The sequence below is a fragment of the Arvicanthis niloticus genome, chromosome 8 (assembly GCF_011762505.2).
Source record: "Arvicanthis niloticus isolate mArvNil1 chromosome 8, mArvNil1.pat.X, whole genome shotgun sequence".
Classification (NCBI taxonomy): domain Eukaryota; kingdom Metazoa; phylum Chordata; class Mammalia; order Rodentia; family Muridae; genus Arvicanthis; species Arvicanthis niloticus.
In genome coordinates, this window is record NC_047665.1 from 60,940,158 (window position 1) to 60,967,140 (window position 26,983).

At 44.0% G+C, this 26,983-nt stretch overlaps 1 protein-coding gene across 2 annotated transcripts in view; it reads left to right on the forward strand.

The window, feature by feature from the left end:
• The first annotated feature begins 6,034 nt into the window (after nucleotides 1-6,034).
• Nucleotides 6,035-26,983, forward strand: part of Dhtkd1 (dehydrogenase E1 and transketolase domain containing 1) — a 43,922-nt gene continuing 22,973 nt past the window's right edge. Inside the window, exons 1-5 of one of the 2 annotated variants that reach the window (XM_034509992.2) lie at nucleotides 6,035-6,321; nucleotides 16,985-17,140; nucleotides 18,818-19,029; nucleotides 20,006-20,200; nucleotides 25,948-26,217. In XM_034509992.2, coding sequence (XP_034365883.1) covers nucleotides 6,168-6,321; nucleotides 16,985-17,140; nucleotides 18,818-19,029; nucleotides 20,006-20,200; nucleotides 25,948-26,217 — 987 coding nt within the window. In that variant the 5' untranslated portion in view covers nucleotides 6,035-6,167. The remainder of the gene's footprint in view (nucleotides 6,322-16,984; nucleotides 17,141-18,817; nucleotides 19,030-20,005; nucleotides 20,201-25,947; nucleotides 26,218-26,983) is intronic. The other variant, XM_076939459.1, reaches the window with a different exon arrangement.

Consider the following 26,983-nt stretch of genomic DNA (forward strand, 5'->3'; position numbering starts at 1 on the left):
GGGTGGGGTGGGGATGGGGGATTAAATAGGTATGGCTCCTACAGACTTATATTCCTGAATGCTAAGACCATATAGAGTGGCATTATTAGGAGGAATGGCCTTGTTGGAGTAGGTATGGTCTTGTTGAAGAAAGTATGTCACTGTCAGAGTAGGATTTGAGGTCTCTTATGCTCAAGCTATGTCCAGTGACACAGTGTCCTTTGGCTGCCTGTGGATCAAGAGGTAGAATTCTCCATTCCTCCAGTACCACATCTGCCTGCAAGCTGCCATGCTTCCCACCTTGATGATAATGGACTAAACCTCTGAAGCTGTAAGTTAGCCCTTAGTAAGAGTTGCCGAGGTCATGGTGTCTCTTCTTCACAGCAATGAAACCCTAGCTAAAATGTAGGATTGTTGAAGGGGAGCAGAAGAGAGGGTTAAACAGAAGGACTTTGCTTCTCTGTGCAATAGGAATTCACACTGTTTTGAATGTGATTTGGTGGTTTGAATAGGAATGGGATATATATATTTGAATGCTTGGCCAATTAGAAGGCATGGCCTCGTTAGAATAGGTGAAGCCTGGCTGGAGTAGGTGTGCTCTTGTTGCAGGAAATACATCACTGGAGGTGGGCTTTGGGGTTTTGAAAAGCTCAGGTTAGGCCCAGTGTCTCTCTCTTCCTGCTGTCTGAAAAAATCCAGATGGAGAATTCTCAGCTACTTCTCTAGCACCATGTCTGTCTGCATGCCACAATAGTCCCCTCTATGATGACAATGGAATAGGCCTTATGAAACTCTAAGCCAGCCCCAATTAAATGCTTTCCTTTATAAGAGTTTGCTGTGGTCATGGTGTTTCTTCACATCAATAGAACACTGACCACCGAGACAGTGATGTTCGATTGTGTTGGTTAATGCGTTTACAGAACACAACTGAGAGGCCAGACTTGGGAGTCTTAACTATAACAGATGGAGTTTTGGAGTGAGCCTAGACCCAGACAACCAGGAGTTACAAGAGTCATACTGGAAGTGACAGGAACAGGAGCAAGGCAAGAGAGTGGAGAGAGAGCAACACACGAAGCACAGTGCACCCACCGTTTACACACTTCACAAAAAATGGCTTGTGGGGATGGTTGCCTCTGAGATGACCCTCAACAGCCCAGTCTCTGCCACTGGTATGCACACTCTTGTGCAGTCCCTCATCTTGAACGTAGGCTGGATTTTGTGGTTATGTCTCTGTGATGCCACAGTGTCGATGGAATATTAGGACTAATATACAGAGTATGGCTTCAAAACAAAAGGCTGGAGAGCTGGAGAGATGGCCCAGCTGTTAAGAGTACTTCCTGCTCTTCCACAAGACTTGAATTAGGTTGCCAGAACCCACAATGGCAATGCTGACCACCAGTAACTCCAGCTTGACTGGATCCTTTGCCCTATTCTGGACTCCATGGTTGCCTGCCCTTGCACGTACATACAGACAAATATACAAATAATTTTTAACAAGTTAGACACACATATTTGGTTTTATGAGACATGGTTTCCTCTGTGTAGCCCTGGCTATCCTGCAACCGGCTCTGTAGACTAGGTTGGCCCCAAACCCAGAGATTGGCTTGCCTCTGCTTCCCAAGTACTAGAACTAAAGGCGTGCACCACCACACCAAACACATGCATATTTTTTAAAAGCTGAAAAGTAAGACACTGCTTTTGAATGTGTTTTGAAGAGGCTCATGTGGTAAGGAACTGAGGGATACTTGTGTCCAGCAGCCACAAGAACTCAGTCCTACGTCTATGTGAATGAATGTGGAAATTGATCCTCTTCCAGTTGAACCTTCAGATGAATGGAAATTTCACTAAACTGCCGTGTCTCCCTGAAGAATCTTGAGCCAGACACCCTGAGGTGAACTGTCTGATGTACTGCCTTATGAAAACTCTGAGATAATTTATCTTTGTTGTTTCAAGGCTCTAAATTGTGGGTTAATAGATAAGCAAAACAGTAGTAATCCTTATTTTAATATTTAATATTCATATGTTTATATCCATGTATTTTGTAGGTATGATGTATTTCTGAAGTGAGTGCATACACTTTTATACAGCCTTGGCATCCTGACTTTAACTTACTCATATCGGAAGGAGCACTCAGTCACCCTTGACCCAATTGTCTCTCGTAGACTCCACCAGAATGGAACCAGTTGGTGGCCAGAGATAAAACATTTAGGCATCTCTTGTAGCTCATAGGTAGGGGTCCCTGTTTTCCCACCACTTCTATTTAAAGAGACTGTTTATCATTTGCCAAAGAACTCCAAGTGGCCCTCCTCCAGGCACTGAATGATCTGGAACATGCCTGCCTGCTTTGTTTTTTATTTTGTTTTTGTTGCTATTTGGAGACAAACTTTTACCATGTAGCCCAGGTGGACCCCAATTTTGCCATCCTCCTGCCTCAATCTCTTGAGTGCTGGGATTACAGCTGTCCATTACCAAGCCCAGTTACCTATTTGCTTTAAACCCACCAGGGAAAGCAGTTGGATAGTGCCCTGGACACAATGAAGATATTGAGTGTCCTGGGTCTCACTGCTTATTCACTGAGTATTTGTAATTTTGTAATGTTCCTTAGGCTCATGGACAAAGATTAACAAATGGGATTGTATCAGATTTTAAAAGTTCTGAACAACGGAGGAAACCGTTGCCCACAGAGTGAGTGGGCTATGTTATATATTCATCAGATATAGGATATATAGACAACTAAAACAAAATTCAGCACAAAAATATCCAACCAACAAATTGCATATAAATTAAACATATCAAAAGAAGTATAGATGGCTAATAAATACATTTTAAAATGCTCAAGATCTTTGGGTCAGAATAGCTAGCCTATTATCATCAAGGAAACGGATGATAACAAAAAGACAGATATGGTAGTCCACACCTGTGATCTCAGGACTGGGTAAGGTGGCCTGCTTGAGCTATGGAGTAAGACCCTGTTTCAAAAAGCAAAGAACAAAAAAGAAGAAGAAAAAGAAAATGCTCAACATTGGCTAGGAGGGGAAAGACAGGGCCCTTTATACGGTGCTAGAGGGACTGTAAATTATTAAAGCCACCATGGAAGCGAGTTCAGGAGTAGGGAGGGTTGGGATGGTCTGAATGAGAATGGCCTCATGTATTTGAACAGGCTCATATATTTGAATGTTTGATCTGCAGTGGGTGGGCTGTGTTAGAAGGTTGAGGAAGTTGTTAAAGGACGTATGTCACAGGGTGGGTTTTGAAGTTTCAAAAGTCCTTGTCAAGTACAGTGTCTCTTTCAGCCTCATGCTTGTGGCTCAGGAAATAAGCTCTCAGCTACCACTCTAGCATCTTGTCAGCCTGCCTCCTGCCATGCTGTCAATGGCTAACCTTGGAAATTTACAGGAAGCCCCAAATTAAATGCCTTCGTTTATACACCGCCTTGGTTATGCTGTCTCTTCACAGCAATAGAACAGTAATTAAGATTTTTTTTTTTTTTTTGGTTTTTCATTTCTCTGTGTAGTCCTGGCTGTCCTGGAACTCACTCTGTAAAACAGGCTGGTCTCAGAAATCCACCTGCCTCTGCCTCCCAAGTGCTGGGATTAAAGGCGTGTGCCACCACCGCCCAGCGTAATTAAGAATTCTTAAGATACCTGTGTACCTGTGTTCACTGTGACAGCATGCACAACAGCCAGGCTATGTAATCAGCCTGTGAACTGATGAATGAATAAAGATATTAACACATACACACACACAGTATTCAGCCATAAACAATGAAATCAAGTCATTTGCAGGAAAATAGAAACCATCATTTGTCTTAGTCAATGTTTCATTCCTGTGAAGAGACATCATGACCATTGCAACTCTTACAAAGGGAGGCATTTAATTGGGGCTGGCTTACAGTTTCTGAGGGTTAGTCCATTGTTTTCATGGTAGGGAGCATGGTGTCATACAGGCAGACATGGAAGCTGAGAGTTCTACATCTGTATTTGCAGGCAGCAGCAGGAGAGAAACATTCAGCCCGGCTTGAACTAAAGCCCACCCCAGGGACACACTTCCTCCAACAAGGCCACATCTTCTAATCCTTGTCAAGTACTGCCACTCCCTAGTGACCAAGCATTCAATATAGGAGTCTATGGGGATCATTCTTTTATTGTTTTTTAAGATTGATTTATTTATTTTATGTGAGTATACTGTTGCTGTCTTCAGACACACCAGAATTGGGCATCAGATTCCATTACAGATGGTTGTGAGCCACCATGTGGTTGCTGGGAATTGGACTCAGGACCTCTGGAAGAGCAGACAGTGCTCTTAACCACTGAGCCATCTCTCCGGGCCTCTGGGGTCCATTCTTATTCAGACCACCACATCAAGTTAAGCAAAGTAAACCAAGCTCAGAAAGAAAAACACTTTATGTTTTTTTTATATGTAGATTATATATAGATATAGATAATATATTATCCAATATATAATCTATATCTACATATAATCTATATCTATACTTATAAAAGCTTAAAAGGGCTGGAGAGATAGCTCAGCAGTTGAGATCACTGACTGCCCCTCTAAAGGATCTGGCTTCAATTCCCAATGCCCACATGGTGGCAACAAGCATGTGTTACTCCAGTTCCTGAGGTGCTAATGCCCTCTTTGTGGTTCCACAGGCACTGTTTGCACATGGTGCACAGACACATGCAGGCAGAACTCCCATAGACATAGAGCATTGTAAGAACCATGACAATGGAAGTGGTCACATTTGGGAGGAAGGAAGAGCTAGTGGGGGCAGGGACAAGAGGTTGAATGGGGTGAGGAATATGATCAAAGTACATATACATGTGTGAAAATAGGAAGATGAACTCCATCCGTCTTCACAAATCATATATGCTAATAAATTTAAGATCTAAGTAACTACATGGCCACTTAATAGTAAAGATGGCATTAGAACTCTTAGCCTGATGCCTGCCTAGTGGAGGTCTTGTTTGACAACTGTACCTACCTAATTCTATATGTTGGTTGATAGAGAAGCATCCTTACATCATAGCACCAAAATAAAAAGACTTTAGTCAGGTGGTGGTGGCTCATGCCATTGATTCTAGCACTCAAGGGGCAGAGAGGCAGGCAGACCTCTGAGTTCAAGGCCATCCTGATCTACAGAGCGGATTCCTGGACAGCCAGAGCTAAAGAGAAACCCTGTCTGGGGTGGAGGTGGGGGGGTGGGAGGTGGTGGTGGTGGTACAACTACAGGAGAGTAGAAAGGAGTCAAAAGGGTGGGACAGGAGAATAAGGAAGGAGGACCATAGAGAACAAAGTATGAATAAAATTGCAATGTAGTGCCGGGCAGTGGTGGCGCACGCCTTTAATCCCAGCACTTGGGAGACAGAGGCAGGCGGATTTCTGAGTTCGAGGCCAGCCTGGTCTTACAGAGTGAGTTCCAGGTCAGCCAGGGCTACACAGAAAAACCCTGTCTCGAAAAACAAAAAACAAAACAAAAAAAAATTGCAATGTAGTGATGAAACCCATCAATTTGCTGGCTAACTCAAAAAATGGCGAAATTGCCGGGCGGTGGTGGCGCATGCCTTTAATCTCAGCACTTGGGAGGCAGAGGCAGGCGGATTTCTGAGTTCGAGGCCAGCCTGGTCTACAGAGTGAGTTCCAGGACAGCCAGGACTACACAGAGAAACCCTGTCTCGAAAAACCAAAAAAAAAAAAAAAAAAAAAAAAAAAAAAGGTGAAATTGAGTTTTCTTCTTTCCCCCAAATTCATTCTTTCTGCATCCCTTGTTTCTGTAATGAAAACCACCACATGGGTGTAAATCTGGAGCTGGAGCTTCCAGCAGAGGGTGAATATTAAGGTGGGAGACTTCAGGATATACATATAGCTCTACTTTGGTAACTAGTATTTTTCCGGATCGCCAGCCTTGCATAGGATCCAAATCCAGGAGGCCTTTGGTCCCGGGATCGCCCCCCAAACCAAACAGCCTGGACACGAGGCGTGGCTACGCCATAGATCCCAGCCTTTGATTGGCTCTGAGAGGCCGGCCTCTCGACCAATGAGGCCTGGGGGCGTTGTCCTGGGGCGGATCCTCAGACTCACGTGGTGCTTTCAGGGTCTCCCTCTTCTCCCGCACGAAACCCTCGCCCTCGGCTTGGTTGTAGCTCTTTTTTCCATTCTTCCACGGCGTCTTCGACCCCAGATTGGACATGGCATCGGCCACTGTGGCAGCTGCAGGAAGAACTTTCCGCCGGGCCGTTCTGCTTCTCCGGCGCAGTTACCAGACGGAGAGGGGCGTCTATGGATACCGGCCTAGGAAAGCGGACAGCGGCGAGCCCCGAGGCGACCGTGCACGCCCCTCAGGTTGGTGATGCGGCGGGACACCGTGGGTAGAGGGCAAGGACCAAAGGGACCTCTCTGTGCAGCTTGTGATGGGGTGCTCTTGAAAGTGGGTGCTGGGCTCCAGGGAGCTTCTGGCCTGTAAGGGATAGCAGCCTAGGAGAGCAGAGGAGACAGAAGGAAGAAAGGTTGGGAATTGTCAGTGCCGAAGTTACACCAGTAACTACACCACAATTGCGCATCCTTGGCTTTGTTTCTACCTAATCTCCCCATCTTTCTTGTTGGGTCCTGGCTTGGGGACAGCTTCTCCTTTTAATTCTTTTCCTATAAAGAAGTGGGAATTTGGCTCTTGGCAGAGACAGGTCTGTGGAAGGAGACACATTCTAAGATCTCCCAGTTCTTAAGTGGATGGATACATTTCCAAGGCCGACTTGTGTACAGATGACATCTCTGCTACTTGTAAGAGGGCAGTTGGTACATCCTATACTACAGCAGTACTTAATTGTCCCTTGGCTCTGGCTAGCCTTTCACGTTAATTGCAGTTTAAAACTGCTGAACTTGCAAACATGTTGCTGGTAGGTTTTGACATATTAAATGCCAACAGGAATATCAGTTTTGGAACTGTGTTGTAGCCTTGTGTCAGAGAATACTTTTGAGTATTTAGTTTATGCTATAAAGTTATCCTATCATTATTTGTCCCCATACAGTAGAAAATGCATTATTAGAGAAAACTGTTGACATCTTTAAAAACAAAATTTCATAGCCCAGTAGTAATGGCACATGCCTTTAATCCTAGCACTCAGGAGACAGAGGCAGGCAGATCTCTGTGAGTTTGAGGCCAGCCTAGTCTACAGATTTGAGTTCCAGGACAGTCAGAGCACCACAGAGAAACCCAGTCACAACTCCCCCCACCCCCAAGTTACTTTTATTAATATTCTGTGTATCTTTTATATTTATTTATTTTATGTGTATAAGTGTTTTACTTGCATGTATGTATGTACACCAGGTACACATCTGGTGTCAACAGAAGGCACTGGATCTCTTGGAGCTGGAGGTAACTAATGATTGTGAACCAGCATGTGGGTGCTGGGAATCTAATCCCAGTCCTCTGCAAGAGTAACTAATGCTTTAACTCAGCCATTTTTTTTTTTTCTGGCATTTAGTTCACTTCTTGTTTGTTTGAAATAGGCTCTCACTATGCAACCTTGGTTGGCCTGGAACTTGTGTAGACCAGGTTGGCCTCAAACTCAGAGATCTACTGCCTCTCTGCCTCCCAAGTGCTGGAATTAAAGATGTGCGCCACCATTCCCGTCTTCCCGAGTTGGCATCTTTGATTCAAGTATTAATGTTGACAATCCCCTTTAGCAGGCTCAGTGCATGACATTAATCTTAGCACTAGAAAGGCAAAGGCAGGCCGGTTTCTGTGAGTCCAATGCCATCCTGTTGTACATAGCAAGTTCCAGGCCAGTAGTCGCCACAGAAGCAAACAAATTCTCTTTAACTTCTAAGTGCCTGACCAGACCTTTGACTCTTTCTTCACACTTTGGAACCTTAGTACTTTGCTTTTTACCTTGGGACCACTGAAAATAAACCTTATCTCTCTCATTTGTGTACAGTCAAGTTTTGTTTTTTTTTTTTTCTTGATTCTTGGAGACAGTGTTTCTCTGTGGAGCCCTGACTATCCTGGAACTAGCTACGTAAACCCGGTGGCCTCAAACTTAGAAATCTGCCTGCCTCCACCTCCTGAGTGTGGGACTAAAGGTATGCCACCACACCCTGCCATAGTGGACCAGCTATAGTGGAATATTTTTAGGGAAAACATTTTAATCAACTAGATTGCTAATTCTGGCTTTGCAAGCTATAAATATTTTCTTTCATGTTACAAATTCAATGTAGTTTTTTTTTCTGTGTTGTTTCGTCTTAAAGGCCTACCACTAAGCTACTCCTCAGCTCCCTATAATTCATATGTACTATTCTTAAACTTACATGTGTATTAACAGTGATGTTGGTGTTTAAAATGCCAGTTCCCAGTTCTGTGTTTTTTTTTTTTTTTTCTCTTTATCCAAGTTCTGATTGAGTGACCTTAGGTGAGCTTCAGAAACAACAATCTCCCTACCGCTTTTTCTCTTTACAGGGAGAAGAGGGAGAGGGGGAGGGGGAAGGGGAGGGGAGGGGAGGAGGAGAGGGAGAGAGGGAAGGGGAGAGGGAGAGAGAAAAAACTCATTGAGAAAAGAGTTAAGCTTAAGAAGTCTGTTCTCTTATTAATTACCTCTGTTCTCTAAATTTAATATTTGCCTTTAGACTCTGAATTACAGATTTTAGTATGAAGATAACATTTTTTTTTGTAAGATAGGGTCTCTCTATGTAGTCCTTTCTGATCTGGAATTTGCTATATAAACAAGGCTGCCCCCGACTTTATCTCTGACTTATCTAAGTTTATCTGATTTATCTCGGCCTCCCAGATAGGACCAAAGGTGTGTTTTACCAAGCCCTACCCTTAAGGTTACATTCTTTATTTGATTTTTGGTGTTTTCAAGACAGGGTTTCTCAGAGTAACAGCCCTAGCTGTCCTGGAATTCTGTAGACCAGACTGGCTTCAAACTCACAGAGGTCCTCTGCTTCCTGAGTGCTGGGATTAAAGGCATGCACCACTATGACCAGCCCTCTTTATTTGATTTTTAAGGTTAAGCTAGTTCAGTGGTTCTCAACCTTCTAATGCTGTGAGCATTTAATACAGTTCCTTATGTTGTGGTGAACCACAACCATAAAATTATTTTGTTGCTACTTCACAGCTGTAATTTTGCTACTGTTATGAATCGTAATATAAATATTGGTTATGCAGGGTATCCATATGTGACTCCTATGAATGACCCTCAAAGGGGTTGCGACCCAAGGTTTGAGAACCATTGAACTAGACTGAATTATCTTACAAAACTTTTGGAGAGAAGGTGCATTCTTAGTAGAACATGAAGGGTTGAAGGTCTGTAACTTGCAGTACTGAGTTCATGGCCATATGGGCCTGGTAGCTGGCCAAGTATAGTTATAAATATTGCCATATACAAACTTGTAAAGTTACTTAAACATTGTAAGATATTTACTTATTTAGAGACAGGGTTTCTTTGTGTAGCCCTGGCTGTCCTGGAACTTGCTCTATAGACCAGGCTAAGATTTTAATTTAATTTAATTAATTTACATGTTTATTTTAGGTAGAGTCTCAGGTATTCCTGGCTGGCCTTTAAGTTACTGTATTAGCTGAGGATGACCTTAAACTTCTGATTCCACTTCCCAGATATTAAGATTACAGTTGAGCTTGTTTTATGTGGTGCTAGGACTTAAACCTCCAGCCAGGTAAGCGCTCTGTCAAAGGGACTTGAACTCCAGCTCCGTGGTTTGTTTTTGCTTTCTCCCCACTTCCCCCCTCTCTGTGTGACTTTGGGGGATATTAACTTAAGCAGTTTCTTTCTTTTTAAAAAATCTATTAATTTATTTTATGTATGTGAGTACACTGGCCCTCTCTTTGAGCATCAGATTCTATTATAGATGGTTGTGAGCCACCATGTGGGTACTGGGAATTGAACTCAGGACCTCTGGAAGAGCAGTCAGTGCTCTTAACCGCTGAGCCACCTCTCCTGCCTGAGCAGTTTCTTTTTATATGTATGTGTAGCTGTACTTTTGGATCCTTTATTGGGTTCTTTTTTTTACTACCCTTCTCCACACTTCTAACCTCCCAACATTAGTTAGGGGAGAACGGATAGAGGAGAAAGGTGGCATCAATCTTGTTAGAACTTCCTAATGCTTAGGGGTATCAAGTTCCATGGGGGAATGTTGATCTTCATTGTCAGGACATCCAATTTCTTCTTCCCTGTTTGCTCATGTCCACTTGACAAACCGTAGCAAACCCCAGCAGCAACAACCAGCAGCAGTAGGGGGAGTAGCAGCCACAGCCTCTTGGGGCTCTGGCATTGATTTATACCCTCTCAAGAGTTCCCAGAATTCCAAATGTAATCTGTCTTCAGCTGGCAAATCACGCCCCTGCCAGAGCAGGAGACAAATCATAGCCAGCTGCTGTGGACAGTCTGAAGAAGCCCTATATCTCACACCTAGGATTAAACCAAAAAATATTCATATAGCATAACTGGGTTTTTAAAGAAACCAAATTCTCACTAAGTGTGTGCATGTGCGTGTGCGTGTGTGCGTGCGTGCGTGCGTGTGTGTGTGTGTGTGTGTGTGTGTGTATGTGTGCGCGTGTGTGCGCGCGTGCGTGTGCGTGCGTGTGCAGAACTGGAGTTATAGGTGGTTGTGGGCCACCCAGTAAGGATGCTGGAAACTGAACGTGGGTCCTCTGTAAGAGCAGCAACTCTTAACTATTGAGTCATGCTCCAGCCCCATGAACTTTGTAAATGACAATGTTGTGCTGCATATAAAAGGCTGGTCACACCAGCTGGAGGATGTCACTATTGTTGTTATTTTATTATCCTGGAGCTAGGAATTGAACTCAGGACCTAAGACAGTTGAGGCAAGTACTATGCCTGTAGCTTGTGCCTCTGGGTCCTGTTCTGTTTTCATTGTTATACTCTGTGTTCTGGGTGCTAAGACACACAGTATCTCATGGTAATTGTGCTGAATCTCTAAGTATTTGTTGATCAGATAGCTTCCACTTGACCTCATGTTTTTTTTTTTCTCTCTCTCTTCTTTCTTTCCTTCTTTTTTAAGATTTATTTTATGTGTTGTTTTGCATTCATATATGTCTGTGTACCACATGTGCCTGGTGCCAGTGGAATCCAGAGGAGGTCCCTGGGACTGGAGTTACAGATAGTTGTGAGTTACCATGTAGGAGCTAGGAATTGAGTCTGGTCCTCTGGAAGAGCAATTAGTGCTCTTGATTTCTGAGCCACCTCTCCAGTCCCACTATTTATTTCTTAGTAAGAGATATGAGTTCAGAGCCCTCTGCTTGTACCAGGTACATAGACATACCCAAAAGCAAAATAGCTATTCACATAAAATAAAAATTAAAGTTAAAAAGATATATATATATATATATATATATATATATATATATATATATATATTCTTGTACATGCAGTTTTGTTCTTTTCTTTTCTTTTCTTTTCTTTTCTTTTCTTTTCTTTTTTGAGACATGGTCTTGATCTGTCTTTGTAGTTCTGGTTGACCTCATACTTGCTATTGTGTAGACTGGCCTTCAACTCTTGGGAGTTCTCGTATTTCAGCTACTGCATGCTAGGATTACAGTCATGTACCACCATACTAGGCTCATGCACTTTGTGTGTGTGTGTGTGTGTGTATGTGTGTGAGAGAGAGAGAGAGAGACAGAGACAGAGACAGAGAGAGACAGAGAGAGACAGAGAGAGACAGAGAGAGACAGAGAGAGACAGAGAGAGAGAAGAGAGAGAGAGATCTGGAATATCTGAATCTTGCTTGTAAAACCAGAGCTTTGAGTAACAAGAGCATTAGTAAGAAGACCATATTAGATATGGGCCAACACATTGTTTCTATGCTTTTTTGCTATGAATATAATGCAGTCTTTTTTGATTTGTCATTAAGTTCTGGATAAGTGCATTTTAATTTAGTTCTTTGAATTGGAAGTCTGGAGGTTAGAGTGATGGCTCATTACTTAATAGTCTTGTTATCTTTTCTGAGAACTGGAGTTAGAGTCCTTGCAACTACTCTGGGCAGCTCAGAATCTCCAGTAACTCCAGCTCCGGAGGATCTGACACCCTCTTCTGGGTTTTGTAGGCACATACACACACACATTGAATAAGTAAATAAACAAACTAACTAAATATGTTTTTAAAGAATAGGAGTCAGATAAGGCCGTGGGTTTGGCTATAATGTTTTTCATGTTTATCAGTTGCCATGAAAGTACAGTCTTAGTGCAGAGGAATGATTTTCTATTATGGATTATATATTTAATTTTTGGGTATTTACAAAATAAAAGACAAACCCTTCTGGAGTCTCTGATACTTCAGAAGTAACACTGTGGTCAAGCTGGTGACACATACCAGTTATCCATTCACAGGCTAAAATGGGAGGATAACAAGTTCAAGGCCAGCCTAGACTATAGCAAAACCTTGTCCAAAAGGAAAAGCAACAAGAGAGGATGAAAGGAAGGCTGTTCAGGCTCTGCAGCCTCACTGCCTTTCCTTACCCTTTATACGTTTGTCTTGGGCACTGCCAGTGGCTGTCTCAGCACCCACACTGTTCATTAAGCAATCCTTGGTACTGAGGACTTAAGGCAGTAGCAGATTGGCCTTTAGAAGCTTCTTGAACTGAGAGGCTTGTCCGTGTTTTCAGCAGTTAAACTTTGACTGAGTGTTCTTTGTAGTTTACTCTTGCTAATAGCTTGTACTTTAGCCTCTGTAAACCCTTAGTTGCCAGGTCACTTTATTTATTTATTTATTTATTTATGCTCAGAATCTCATGCATCTATTTTGGATTTATTTATCCAAACTCCCAGCTAATAGTGGAGGTGAGTTGAAGACGGGCAATTCACACGGATAATTTTATCATGAAGGATTTTAGATTTTCATTATTTTTTTAAAGCATCTTTTAAAAACCATGGTGGTTACTTTTCTTTATTTTTTTTCCTCTTCCCTTAGTTTATTTATTCACTTTATATTCTGATTGCAGCCCCCAGTTCCTCACAGGCCCCCTACCTTTCTTATTGACATTACAGACTACACGGCAGGAACAAATGGAAGGGGTCTGTTCTGGAGGGGAAGGTGTGGCAGCTGCAGCAGCTTAGTGGCAGGAGTATGAAGTGGCCACTGTGGCCGCTCCTTACATCTTGCTGGTTCAGAAAGCAGAAAGTGACTGTAACTCTAAAGGCCTGGCCCAATGGGCCTACATCCACCGTCACTCAGATGTTCTGTTACCTCCTAAACCTCCTAGGAACAGCATGTTCAAGCACATAAATCCAGAGGGGACATTTCCCACTGAAGCCGTGCCCAGAGACCTTCAGAGAAAGCCATCGGACTCTAGACTGAGGCTGACTAGAGGTCACTGCCTCTACCCCTGAGCTGTGACAGTGGACGTGAGGTTGTGCAGGTGTTGTGTATTACTAGAATAGTCAAAAATACTTTGAAGAAACTGAAGTGATTTTTAAAACTGTAGAAATTTTAAAATATTAATGCAGATGCAAAAGTGTACACTCTAGCCCTTTACTTGAAAGATGGCTTACTGATACAGTTCCCTCGCCATTTTTTCTATAGGTTCAAAACACCCCTGCTCAACTTTTCTTGTAATAGATGAAGAATGAGGATTTGCCTCAGTGGTAGAATATCTGCTTAGAATGCTCAGGGCCTTAGGTTTTACCTCAAGGGAAAAATTGTGTGTGTGTGTGTATGTGTGTGTGTGTGATGTGTATGTGTGTGGTGTATATGTGCGTATGTGTGTATGTGCATGGTGTGTGGTGTGTATGTGTGTGTATGTGTATGGTGTGTCTGTGTATATGGTGTGTGTATGTGTGTGTGTGGTGTGTGTGACGTGTGTGTGGTGTATATGTGCGTATGTATGTAGGTGCATGGTGTGTGGTGTGTATGTGTATATGTGTATATGTACGGTGTGTGTGGTATATGTATATATGTATGGTGTGTGTGGTATGTGTGTAAGTGTATGTGTGTATAGTGTGTGTTTATGGTGTGTGTGGTGTGTGTATGGTATGTATGTGGTGTGTATGTGTGTATATGTGTATATGGTGTGTGTGTGGTATATATGTGTGTGTGTATGGTATGTGTGGTGTGTGTATGTGTATGGTGTGTGTGTGGTATATATGTGTATGTACATGGTGTGTGTGATGTGTAAGTATAATGAAATATTGGAGACAACTTCTTTGTTACCAGTGTCAGTCTTACAGGTTTCTTAACCTGTCTGGGAGGTGGTGGTGTGACACAGCCTTGAGAGGCAGAGGCAGGCAGATCTCTGAGTTCAAGGCCAGCCTGGTCTACAGAGCAACTAACTTCCAGGACAGTCAGGGCTACACAAGGAAACCCTGTCTTAAAAAACGAAAAACAATCTCCTCCTCCTGACCCCCAACAGAAGAGTTAAACATGGTAGTATATGTTTGTAGTCCTAACACTTAGAAAATTGAGATATCCTCAAAAAAAAAAAAAAAAAAAAGTTGGCTGTTATGGGAGGAGGCACTTACTACCCACATACTCACAGAGGCCAGAAGAGGGTGTCAGATCTCCTGGGACTAGAGTCATAGAAGGTACTGAGAATTAAATCAGGATTTTCTGTAGAAGCAGCCTGAACTGTTAACTGCTAAGCCATCTCCCCTTCACCTGGCTTTTAAATGAAATACTAAGTTTAATTTAACTTAGGAGATAGTGTACTTTGTGCTGGGTAACTTGGCATTTTCTTTCCTGAAGCAAAACTGTGGTCATTGTATCTCACTACCAAAATTAAACATTTTAATTTATAGAAAAGAACAAAGTAACCAATGTGGATAGATGCATTTACCATCGTGTTTTGTGAACATTTTTTTTGTTGTTGTTGTTGTTGTTTTCACTGTGTCTTCTGGTTACAAGCAACAGAACCTAGCTGTGGCTATCCCAAGCAAAGAGTGATCTCTGAAAGGATGTCTCCTCAAACTGGAGGACATGACCAGCAGTTAAGACTCAGGAAGGGGGCAAACCAAAGTTGTCTCTGGGAGTATGGCTCACTGTGGGCCTGCCTAGCTGCTGAGGATACAAACATGTCTGATGACTGCATCCCTGATCTTCCCTCACTATGCCTACTGCATGTGAAGAACTTAGCAACATAGAGAGCACAGACCAAAGCACATCTGTTGCTAGGAAACCATTTTGCAGCAACAATTGTTCATAAAGTAGTTGTTGAAGAGGTTTGTTTTGCTTTGTTTTTTGAGACAGGAGCTCCCTATGTTGTAGCCCTGGCTGTCCTGGAACTCAGAGAAAGCCACTCCTTCTGTCTCTGAGTACTGGTATTAAAGGCATGTAAATTGTTTTAATTAATTAATTGTTTAGGCACCGGGGATTAAGTAAGGGCCCCACACATGCTAGCCAAGCTCTCCTCCGCTGAGTTGCATTTCCCAGTCTGTCACCTGTAGTTGCTTTGCTTCCAGACAGCAGGGACATTCTTTCCTGGACCTCACTGTGCACTCCAGGATGGCCTTGAAGTCATAGCAAGCCCCAGAATGCCTAGACTGCAGATATGAGCCACTGTGCCCAGTTTGTTCGTATAGTTCGATGATAGTGAGTGACAAGATAATTAAGGTTAATTCCTTGTCTATGGTTTTATAAAATAACTGTCTGGAGTCTATAAGAATGAAAGAGAGCCAGTTAGATAGCTCATGGGATATAGGTGCTTGCTATCGAGCCCGAGCACTGAAATCTGATCCCTGGGACCTACCTGGTAAAAGGAGAGAACAGGTCTTCACAAGGTGTCCTCTGGCTTTCCCATGCATGCTCTGGCATGCCCCTTGCCAAAATAAATAAATAAATACAGATTTTTTTTTTTTTTTAAACAAAGGAGATGTGAGGTTGGGTGTTTGGCCTTGTGGCACGTGGGAGACCCTGAATTTTTGTTCCCAGCACTAAAGGAGAAATGGAAATGTAACATTGATTTTGAGGTTTTACCTTCATGTTACTATTATCATTGTTATTATTTTTGTTTGTTTGAGACAGGGTCTCGCTATATAGCACTGGCTGGCTTAGAACTTACTAGGTAGGCCTTACTTCATCTGCCTCTGCTTCCTAAATACAAGCATGTGTAACTTCAACCAGAGAGAAATATCAGTACATAGGTAGGTAGATAGATACATAGATAGATGATAGATTCTTGTTTTATGTGTATGAATGTTTAGCCTGCCTGTATGTATGTGTGTGAATGTTTGGCCTGCCTGTATGTATGTGTGTGAATGTTTGGCCTGCCTGTATGTATGTGTATGAATGTTTTGCCTGTATGTATGTGTACTAGTATGTGCTTGGTGACTGAAAGGGCCAAAAGAGAGCTTTGAGTCCCCTGGAACTGGAGTTACGGATGATTGTGAGCTGCCGTGTGGATGCTGGGAGCTGAACCTGGTCCTCTGCGAGAGCAGCGAGTATTCTCAACCATTGAGCCATTTCTCTGGCCCTGTTGTTTGTTTGCTTGCTTTTTGCTTTTTATTTTTTTGAGACAGGGTTTCTCGGTGTAGCCTCAGCTGTCCTGAAGCTCACTTTGTAGACTAAACTGGTTTTGAATTATAGAAGTCTGCCTGCCTTTGCCTCCCAAGTGCTGGGATTAAAGGCATTCGACACCACACCTAGCATTGACCCTGTTTTTAATGTCCAGTCTAAGATCTAAGAACTCCTGCACTAGATGAGGAAGGAAGGGGACCGTGTCTTTAATGTCAGTGTGGAATTGCTGTGTGACAGTTTTGGAAGTCCTTCCTGATGTCTAGCACACATGCAGTTGTCACAAATAAGCACTTATGGCTTGAGCTCCTTTCCTGTTTGGTTTGGTTTGGCTTCCATGGACTTTAGCAATCAGGAGATAAATTTAAGAAAATAAGTGTTTACCTAGCATCTGATGGCCTTTAATCCTGAAAGGCCCTGACGGAAGCAAGGGGGAACAGTGTATTAAATGTCTAAGGCTGTCATCCTTCCCTGACAAGCGTTTCTGTAGTTTCTGAGCATCTCCTCGATTGTTTTATTTCATTCTCCCAATTCAGTTGACCATGGCCTTGCCAGGCTGGTGACAGTGTATTGTGAGCATGGCCATAAAGCTGCCCAGATCAACCCTCTCTTTCCTGGACAAGCCCTCCTGGATACTGTGCCTGAAATCCAAGCTCTTGTCCAGACACTCCAGGGACCCTTCACTACCACAGGTAAGGCGGCTCCTGGGTGTGTGAGGGAACTGTCAGGAAGTGCCTTGTTCTGTTCTTGTAGAGGAGGATGCTCTGGATTGGAGACTTCCATCAGTAAAGGCAGTGGTTCTCCAACTCCCTAACGTGGCAACTCTTAAATACAGTTGTTCCTCACATTGTGGTGACACCCAACCATAAAATCAGTTTTGTTGCTACTTTGTAACTGCTACTTATTTTGCTACTGTTATGAGTCATAATGTAATTATCTGTGTTTTCTGATGGTCTTGGGCAACCCCCTGTGAAAAGATCATTAGCCCTTTAATGGGGTTGTGACCCATAGCTTGAGAACCAGTGGCAGAGGGGACAAGGAAGGGCACATTGAATTGTGTTCAAGTAGGAGCTGTCTTGAAGTTCTAGAATGGTCTTAGTTTGAACCATCTTGCTAGCCTGCTCTATGTGTTTTACACACAGACTGCTGATTCATTTTTATAACTGCCTCTAAAAGCCTTTATTTCCATTTTTAGTTTAGAGATGGAGTCTGAGTTACTTTGTTACAGCAGTGATAGAACACCTGGACCAAGGCAACTTATAGAAGGAAGGGTTGATTCAGTCTGACGGTTTTTGAGGGCTGAAAATTTATCACCATTTCAGTGGGGGAACTGTGGCGGGCAGGCGTGAGGCTGGAGCAGCAAGCTGAGAGCACATACCTAGACTAGAAGTGGATGTGGCTTTTAAAATCTCGAAGCCTAATCCTGGTGATGTCATTCCTCCAGTGTGGCCTCCTAAACTTCCCAAGAGGCACCACCGTCTGGGGTCTGAGTGTTCCAATGTTTGAACCTGTGGGGGACTTCTCATTCAAACTACCACAGATACAAACAGACTCAGAAAACCTAAGGAATGTGTAGTTGTCACATGGCAGAGGTGGGAAACAACCTAGGCTTTACAAAGCCGCAACCCCCTCATTCCATTTCTTTTCTGGCCCGGAAACTAAAGCAATAAAAAAAGAAAACAAACAGAAAAATCGGGCCTGGATCACAAGTCACGGTTTTAGGGTTTATCTCATGTTACTTATGTTATCAGTGTTATTGTGGTGTAAGAAAGAGACCCGGGCTCCTGTGCAAGCCAGGCAAGAGCTTTATACTGAGATGTATTCCTATCCCAAGAGTTTTAAATTTTAGTCTGAAATCGCTATAGAATCACAACCCAACATAACATAGAGCTGTCCTCATGAGGAAGGTGTCCTCCCGTTGAGTTTCACGACCTCGTGGCCATCACTCAGTGGCAGAATGCTTGCTTGCTACATGAGAGATCCTGGATATAATTTCTCACAATTTTTTTAAAAGATTTATTTATTTATTTCATGTATGTGACTACACTGTCGCTGTCTTCAGACACACCAGAAGATGGCATTGGATCCCATTACAGATGGTTGTGAGCCACCATGTGTTTGCTGAGAACTGAACTCAGGACCTCTGGAAGAGCAGTCAGTGCTTTTAACCACTGAGCCATCTCTCCAGTGACCGCCCCCCACAATTGTTTTTTTTTTTTTTTTTTTTTTTTTTGGAAATATTAATAATCACTGATGATTCAGTTTGTAATGGAGTGTTCACAATTGGAGCAGGTTCTGTTCTGTCCCCTGATTTATCTTCTGTGTGGTTAGTTATTCTTTGAAATGATCCCTTTGGTTCTATTTCACAGGACTGTTAAACATGGGCAAAGAAGAGGCTTCTCTTGAGGAAGTGTTAGCCTATTTGAACCGTATCTACTGTGGGCCAATTTCTATCGAAACCACCCAGCTTCAGAGCCAGGAAGAGAGAGACTGGTTTGCCAGAAGGTTTGAGGAACTGAAAAAGGAGACGTTTACCACGGAAGAACGAAAACACCTGTCAAAACTATTGCTACAATCTCAGGTATAAACAGTATCAGCTAAGGGCTGGAGGGGTGCTTGGTGGTTAAAATCACCTGCTGCTCTTCTAGAGAATCTCGGTTCAAGTCCCAGCACCCACATGGCGCCTCATGTTGCTGTTTTTAACTCCAGCAACACAGGATCCAATGCCTACGGCTTCTAAGGGCACCTGCACTAATACAAATGTACTGATGTACAGATACATACAACTATATAACTAAAAATGGTAAAAATAAGCACTAGCTAATATAAGTGAACCAGGTCTTTCCATTTCCCGAAAAGATAGCTAGGCACTGGAGAGAGGAAAGAAGGCATTAGACCTTGTCCCCCTCACTTGCTGCAGAGCAACAGATTGGCAAACACTTCACTCCAGGCAGAAGCAAAGCAGATGACATGACGAGAGCTGTTGGTCGTTCTCCAAAGTGCACTGATGCATTTGTCTGCTTATTTTGTAAAAACTGGCAAGGTCCTTAGGATTAAACATCTTTTTGTTTCCTGAAGAGATTGCTAAACTGCTGGGCAGAGGTTCTCAGTGTAAACTGGTGAAACCAAATCACAAGGGTTGTGGTAAGGACTCAGCCATGACAAACCAATAAAAAGCCTGTTCTCACCAGTGTGAGTATCTGGATAGCATTAGACCTTGGTGAGAAAATACCACGGAGCTTTTACAAAAACTACGGTGTTAGACCAGGCAGCAGAGAGCCAAGTCTGGCCTTAAGTCTGGAAAAGCAAATACATAAGGCGGCTGTTCCCAGATTCTTGATTCTACCACTCAAGTCTTCTCTTTGCAGCTCCTTCTGGGTCAATGGTCCTTGGCAGAGCTGTACTATCCCGTGATGTCTCTCTCTGTGGATATGTAGTGGAGGGACACAGATGTGACCACTGGAATAATCTGGGGCCTTCTTACATCTCATGAAACTTATCTGCCTTTCACCTGAGCACTTGACGATCTTCCAGCAGCTAATATGTCTGTTCCATAGGAGTTTGACCACTTTTTGGCCACCAAGTTTGCCACAGTGAAGAGATACGGAGGTGAAGGGGCAGAGAGCATGATGGGATTTTTTCACGAGTTGCTGAAACTGTCAGCCTACGGAGGTATAACCGACGTCATTATCGGGATGCCCCATAGAGGGAGGTTGAATTTGTTGACAGGCCTTCTGCAGTTACCTCCAGAGGTAAGGTTCCTCCATGTGTGGTTTGTTTGTTTGTTTGTTTTTAATGTCCATGGCTACTATTTTATTTTTACCTTTAATTGCTGTTACACAATCCTACCTACTTAACCCCAAACTCCTATACCCCTAAACGCATAAATACAACCTACTCAGTCATATAATGTTACCTGTATGCATATGCTCCCAGAGCTAACCACTTGGTACTGGGTAAACAACGGGAGGCGTTTCTCCCATTCTGGGCACTCCCCAGTTGCCTATAGTTCTCAGTATCAGGTTGAGGCCGGTTGAGCTTTCGTCTTTCCATGATGGCATGTCAGTTGATGTAGTGGTTCAGGTCTTGTTTGGCCAACCATATTGATGAGACTTGACAGATGTAGCTTTTCTGTTGTCTCTAGGAGATTCTCTGTGGTTCTTGCCTGTAGCAGCATGAAGGTGATGGTGGTAATTTCCTTTAGTAACTGATGGGGCGTATGAACAATTATTTGGGAATAGCTTAGTGAAGGGGTGGAGCTTTGTGCTGACAGGCAGAATTGAGCTTGACTTTACTGTGGTCAAGGAATGATAAGCAAGGTTGTCCTCTGCCATTACACACACACACACACACACACACACACACACACAGAGTGGAGCACAGCACAGCATTGGCATCAGCAGTATTACTTCCAAGTTTAGGCTTCGACTCCTGCAGCATGGGCCACGTCTCAGATACTTTTTTATTGCCGTAAACAGATACCATCTCCAGGGTAACTTATAGAGGAATTTATTGGTGGCTTGCTTACTGTTTCAGAGGGAGAGTCAATGACCATCATGGCAGGGAGCAAGGTGGCAGTCAGATAGGCAGGCATGTTGCTGAAGCAGTAGTTGAGAGCTTACATCTGATCCACAAGCACAAGGCAGAGAGAGAGAGAGAGAGAGAGAGAGAGAGAGAGAGAGAGAGAGAGAGAGAGAGAGAGAAAGAGAGAAAGAGAGAGAGAGAGAGAGCGCTGTTTGTGGCTTGGGCTTTTGAAACCTCAAAGCTCATTCCCCAGTGACACATCTCTTCCAACAAGGCCACACCCATAATTCTTTCCAGTTCTTTCCAAACTATTACATTAACTAGGGACCAAGCATTCAAATATATGAGCCTATGGGGGCCACTCATTTAAACCACCACAGGGCAGCCATGGAAGCCAGAAGCAATGGCTTCAAGGATCCAGAAGGCAAGGAACTTCATGGGAACATCCTCCAGTCCTGCCCTCTAACATGTCCTGGGTCCTTGCAACTGTGCCTTCTTGAAGACCTAGGTGAAAGTTTGGACTTCCTAAAATGTTCCTCCACATGATCAGATGTACTTGCTGAAGTGGCGTAAGTATCCAAGACTTTTGCTGAGACTGGCATGATGAACTTGGCTGACCTGCCTCATCGTTCATCAGTGCCACCCCTGACAGGATTGGAGGGACAGTGACTTACAGGCCTGCTCCAGAAGTACTCCTTCACAACCTGTGTGGTGTAGGTGCCCTGGAGACGCCACAGGACTGATGATTTGAGCAGCCTTATCGTCCCTTCCCCTAGTACCACATCCCTAAGATACTGGCTGCTGGACTAGAGCTGGTCTCTGGATGGCTGCATTTTCACCGCCTTTCCACTTCAGCATTACCGTTGTCATGGTGACCTGCCTGTTGGTCCTGTCCCATGGTACTAGTACCCATGTGTGGGGAGTAGCATCAGTACTGTGCCTTGTTAAACTTCATCTTGCAGGGCATAGGTTCTGAAGGACCCCCATGTCTACAATGCATGGGGGTGCACCACAAAAGCCTCAGCTAAAGGTTCTCAGTTACATCTGGTCCACTGTATTCAAGATCTAGCATGGGGAGGAATCTGGGAGCAGGTTTCTCTATCTAGAAGCCTGGGATCTTTCTCTTTGTCCTCTGGACCACACCTGACTTCTGCCCGGATGCCCAGTAGCCCAATGAGGAGCTGATAGAGTGGAATTTTAGACTTTCTTATATAAGATGCTCGTAAGCATCCTCTCATACTCAGCCTCCCACGTGTTGGAAAGTACGCAGCCCTCTCCGCAGGGAATGCTGTGCCTCTTACCTTGCCCACCAGGATGCTTGCATCCCTGGGAATTATCAGTAGTATCATGAATGTACTGCTGTATTGGAAACAGTGTTTTGGGGAAGAGCACCCTCTGTCCTGAGCCCTGTGACCACAGAGCACTGTGGCCCCACCAACACCCATGGGTGCTCCCTAGGTCTCAAGACTCTCAGTGCATGTGAATTGGTAGAGTAGGCACTGCAGTATTGAGCAGAAGGTGCCTGCTTGGTCTTGGACATCTCCTTCCTAGACAATGGGGTTTCCTGGTGGATCTGTGGTCTCCCAATACCACGCCCACCAAGCAGGCCCTCAGTTTCATCTTTGGTCCAGGGTGGTGAGAACATTTCCAGTGGGCAAGAAGGGCTCAGGGCCTGTGCTCAGAAACCAGTCTCAGCCAGATGCTCTCCCTGAGGTTTCCTGTCCTGACAGGGCCCTCTTTCTTTCTATTACTGTAAATGGGAAACACTGTTATGTGCTTCCTAGATTTCTTTTTCCTTCTGACTATTTGTTAAGACTCTTTTCTAGCCTGCACTAAGTTCCTTTGGCAGTGGTCAGGCTTCATGCTCTCCTCAGTCCTCAGTCCTGTTTGGTTTTTTTATAGTGTTCCAGAGCTAGTGACTTCTGATGCTGACATGCAGGGAACCTTTCACATCTAAGGGCAGGAGCAGCTTGTAGCCCACACTTCCAGCTGGTTTTATGAGAGGTCTTGTTTTAGTTATTATTTAAAAATGGCCGCTGGTCAATCCGACTATCTAAGCTGCAGAGGCTCTGCCTAGCTCAATCACAAGGCCAGAGACCATGTGCGTGCCACAGCTAGAAACAGCCAGCCAGAAACACCAGCCCTGCCACCCATGATATGCCAGCGTGGGAGATGGCTCTGCCAGTCTTCCATGCTGTCTTTTCAAGGCTGGGCATTGCCCAGACCATCCCACCAACCACATGGGCTCAGTACAGATGAGACTCTAAAGCTTAGATTATCCAAAGGCTTTATATATTTGGTGATCAAGATGCCTATACAATCAGAAGTTTGACCCAATACCCAACCTAGATATACCAACTACCTTTGACTGGCAGAGACACGTGAACATCTGCCTCCATGTTTGCCTCTCTCTCTCCTCTCTTCTCCCTTTTAGCTCCTCCTCTTTCTTCTCTTCCTCTCCTTCCTCCTCCTCTTCCTCTCTTTACTCCTACAACCCTAGCTCCTCCTACAGGTCTAGACTAGAGGACCATCACTCTTACCTCAGACCTGTCAGGGGTATGATAGCAGAGATTCTGGAGGAACTAGGGATTTTCTGTATCACTGAAATCTTCTGTATCACTGTATCTTGAGAGTTGCGTAGGGGCTTTCGGGTCAGCCACAGAATGGAGATCTGCTTAACTTACTGCCTACAGAAACCCTAATGCCTGACCAGGCCTGGGAATAACCCATGGTGGAGGGTTTGAGCCTACTGTGGGTTCCGGTGTAAACTACCTACCGGCTTTATTTCAGGGAAGTGTTTCTTGGTCATGTCTGACCAGAGTATCCATTGTGCTTTGGGTTTGTGTTTCCTGTGAGGTTTTTTTTTTGTTTGTTTGTTTTTTGTTTGTTTGTTTTTTTGGTTTTTCGAGACAGGGTTTCTCTGTATAGCCTTGGCTGACCTGGAACTCACTCTGTAGACTAGGCTGGCCTCGAACTCAGAAATCCGCCTGCCTCTGCCTCCCAAGTGCTGGGATTAAAGGCGTGCGCCACCACCGCCCGGCTTTCCTGTGAGTTTTTAATTGATTTGTACACAAATGTTAAAATGCTAGGATCAGAGACAGACAGCAGAAGGGTCTGTTGTGTGTCTATGTCACTGTGGAGGTGAACCAAGCCATGTGTCCATGTCCATGTGTGTGTGAGGGGTTGGGCAGTGGGGGAGGAGAGAATGAACACCAGAATTACAAACTCTGAAGACTCATAGTCACTGCGTTGGATTTTTGGTCTCCTATAAATACATACTGTTAACATTGCAAAGGAAAAGCCCCAGAGGAAGCCATTGCTGGAGGCCGGAAGCCTAGCTCATATGTGAGAGTGTTACCACCATACTATCGTCGACATGTCTTTGGGGAACAGTCACATAGACAGAGTATGTGTAGCCCTTATGCTATGTTCAGATATAAATCAGTAGAATCTAGTGGGAAAAGCTGGGCGGTCTACAGACTTGAGTGAGATGTGGCCTCTGGCGTTCTCAGTGATGAGAGGGGGAGAAGGAGGCAGAAGCAGGCTCTCCTGCACTGAACACCTCAGTGGATGTCCCAGAGGGGTGATTCTGACACACCCTGAGGGACCTGCCACCTGCACTTGGGTGACATGGCTGCAGAACAGGAGTTAAGTAAAGGGATTTGCTGAAATCCAAGAGAAAAGAAGAAAAGAACCTTATAAAGGGTATAGCGTGGGCTGGGGAGATGGTTCAGTGGTTGAAGTGCTTGCCTGCATGCCTGAGGCCCTTAGTTGGATTTCCAAAAGCCATGTGTAAAAACCCAACCCCCAAACAGCATTTTAAAAATAGTCAGTGGAATCAAATCTATGGCTTCAGAATCAATAGTAACTCTTTAATATGGCTAAGACTGTAGAAATTTCAAAGTAGACATTTGGTTGGGTGGAAAGCTAATTCAAACTTCCAGTTTCAGCTTTAGGGTGGGGGTTAGGGATGGTGCTGGTGTCAGCAGAGGAGCAGGCCTTTAATCCCAACACTTGGGAGGCAGAGGCAGGCAGATCTCTTGAGTTCCAGGACAGCCTGGTCTACAGAGGAATTCCAGGACATCCAGGTCTACAGAGAAAAACCCTGTCTCAAAAAAACAAACAAAACCTCCTTCTACCTTCCTCATATAGAATTACAAAAGATTACATTTTGGTTTTTTTTTTTCCTTTTTTCTTTCTTTCTTTTCTTTTCTTTCTTAACAGAGATACAGTGGCTGAAGTCACTACTAATGATTGTGTATTTTAAAAGCTACATGAGTCAGAAGTAACTATTAATTACCTTGTGTTAGATTCCTTTTAAAATATTGCCGCTAAGGACTGGAAGAGAGCTATCGGTAGTTAAGAGCCTATTTGCAAAAGATTTCAGCTTAGTTCCCAGTACTCATGATGATGGGCTCCAGGGACCTTACTGGGATGTCTGGTGGAAATCCCCACCAATAGCCACATTTCAGGGAAGTGTTTCTTCGGCTGAAGGGTCCAGTTTCTTATGGATTCTGTGGGTACCTGCACTCATGTGTGCATACCCACACACAGGCACACACATGTATATACAGGTAATTAACAATAAAAATACTGTAAAAAATGTTGACAGCCATTTGATTCTGGATAACTCTAATGCTGAGTGACCCAGCAGTTAGAGATCTGTGTCCGTCTTTAAATAATGCATGTTTGCAATAACTATAGAATTTACATATCTTTCTTTAAGCTCACTATACCCACTGAAATAAGACTTGTTTCATGTGCTTGAGATGGCTCAGCAGTTAAGAGCACTGACTGCTCTTCCAGAGGTCCTGAGTTCAATTCCCAGCAACCACATGGTGGCTCACAACCATCTGTAATGGAGTCTGGTGCCCTCTTCTGGTGTGTCAGAAGAGAGCGATGGCGTACTCATATGCATAAAATAAATAAATAATTACCAAGACTCGTTTCACATCTTGTGTTTTTGTCCTCATAGCTGATGTTCCGTAAAATGCAAGGCTTAAGTGAGTTTCCAGAAAATGTTGCTGCCATTGGTGATGTCCTGTCCCACCTGACCTCCTCAGTGGATCTAGACTTTGGTGCTCACCGACCCCTCCATGTGACAATGCTACCCAATCCCTCACATCTGGAAGCCGTTAACCCGGTGGCTGTAGGGAAGACTCGTGGCAGGCAGCAGTCTCAGGAAGATGGGGACTACTCCCCCAATGCTTCTGCTCAGCCTGGGGACAAAGTCATATGCCTGCAGGTGCGTGAGGTTTTGGAGAGGGGGAACCCCGAAAGAGCAATGGATTGGCAGATGTGGCAGGAGATTGCAGATATTTAAGAGGAAAGTGGAATGACATTTTGAGAAAAGAGAATTCTTGGCTTTAAGGAAATGTGCTTGGTAAAAATTTTCATGATATGTTTATTATTTGCATTAGGTTTTAAATGAAAAGCTGCCCATGCCAACCACCTTGTCTGCCAGGCTTCATGGCTGTATTCTGAGCTAGTGGCTTTGAGTGTTAGGATCCTTTCCGAGTAACATTGTAATTTTTCAAACCCCCCCCCCCTTTTTTTTTTTTTTTTTTTTTTTTGGTTTTTCGAGACAGGGTTTCTCTGTATAGCTCTGGCTGTCCTGGAACTCACTCTGTAGACCAGGCTGGCCTCGAACTCAGAAATCTGACTGCCTCTGTCTCCCAAGTGCTGGGATTAAAGGCGTGCGCCACCACCGCCCGGCCAAACCCTTTTTTACTTATCATATCATTTTTCCTCTTGTACCTTGGCTTTAATGTGTGCTGTCACCTTCCTCTCTTACATTCATGGCTGTGGGCAGGATTTGGTGATGGGAGCTACTTCTCTGTCTCTCTCCAGTGTGACTGGGGAGAGAAGTTCAGAGGTGTGTTCCTCATAGACACGTGTGTGTGTGTGTGTGTGTGTGTGTGTGTGGTGTGGTATGTGTGTATGTGTGTGTGGTGTGTGTATGGTATGTGTGGTGTATATGTGTGTGGTATGTGTGATGTGTGTGTGTATGT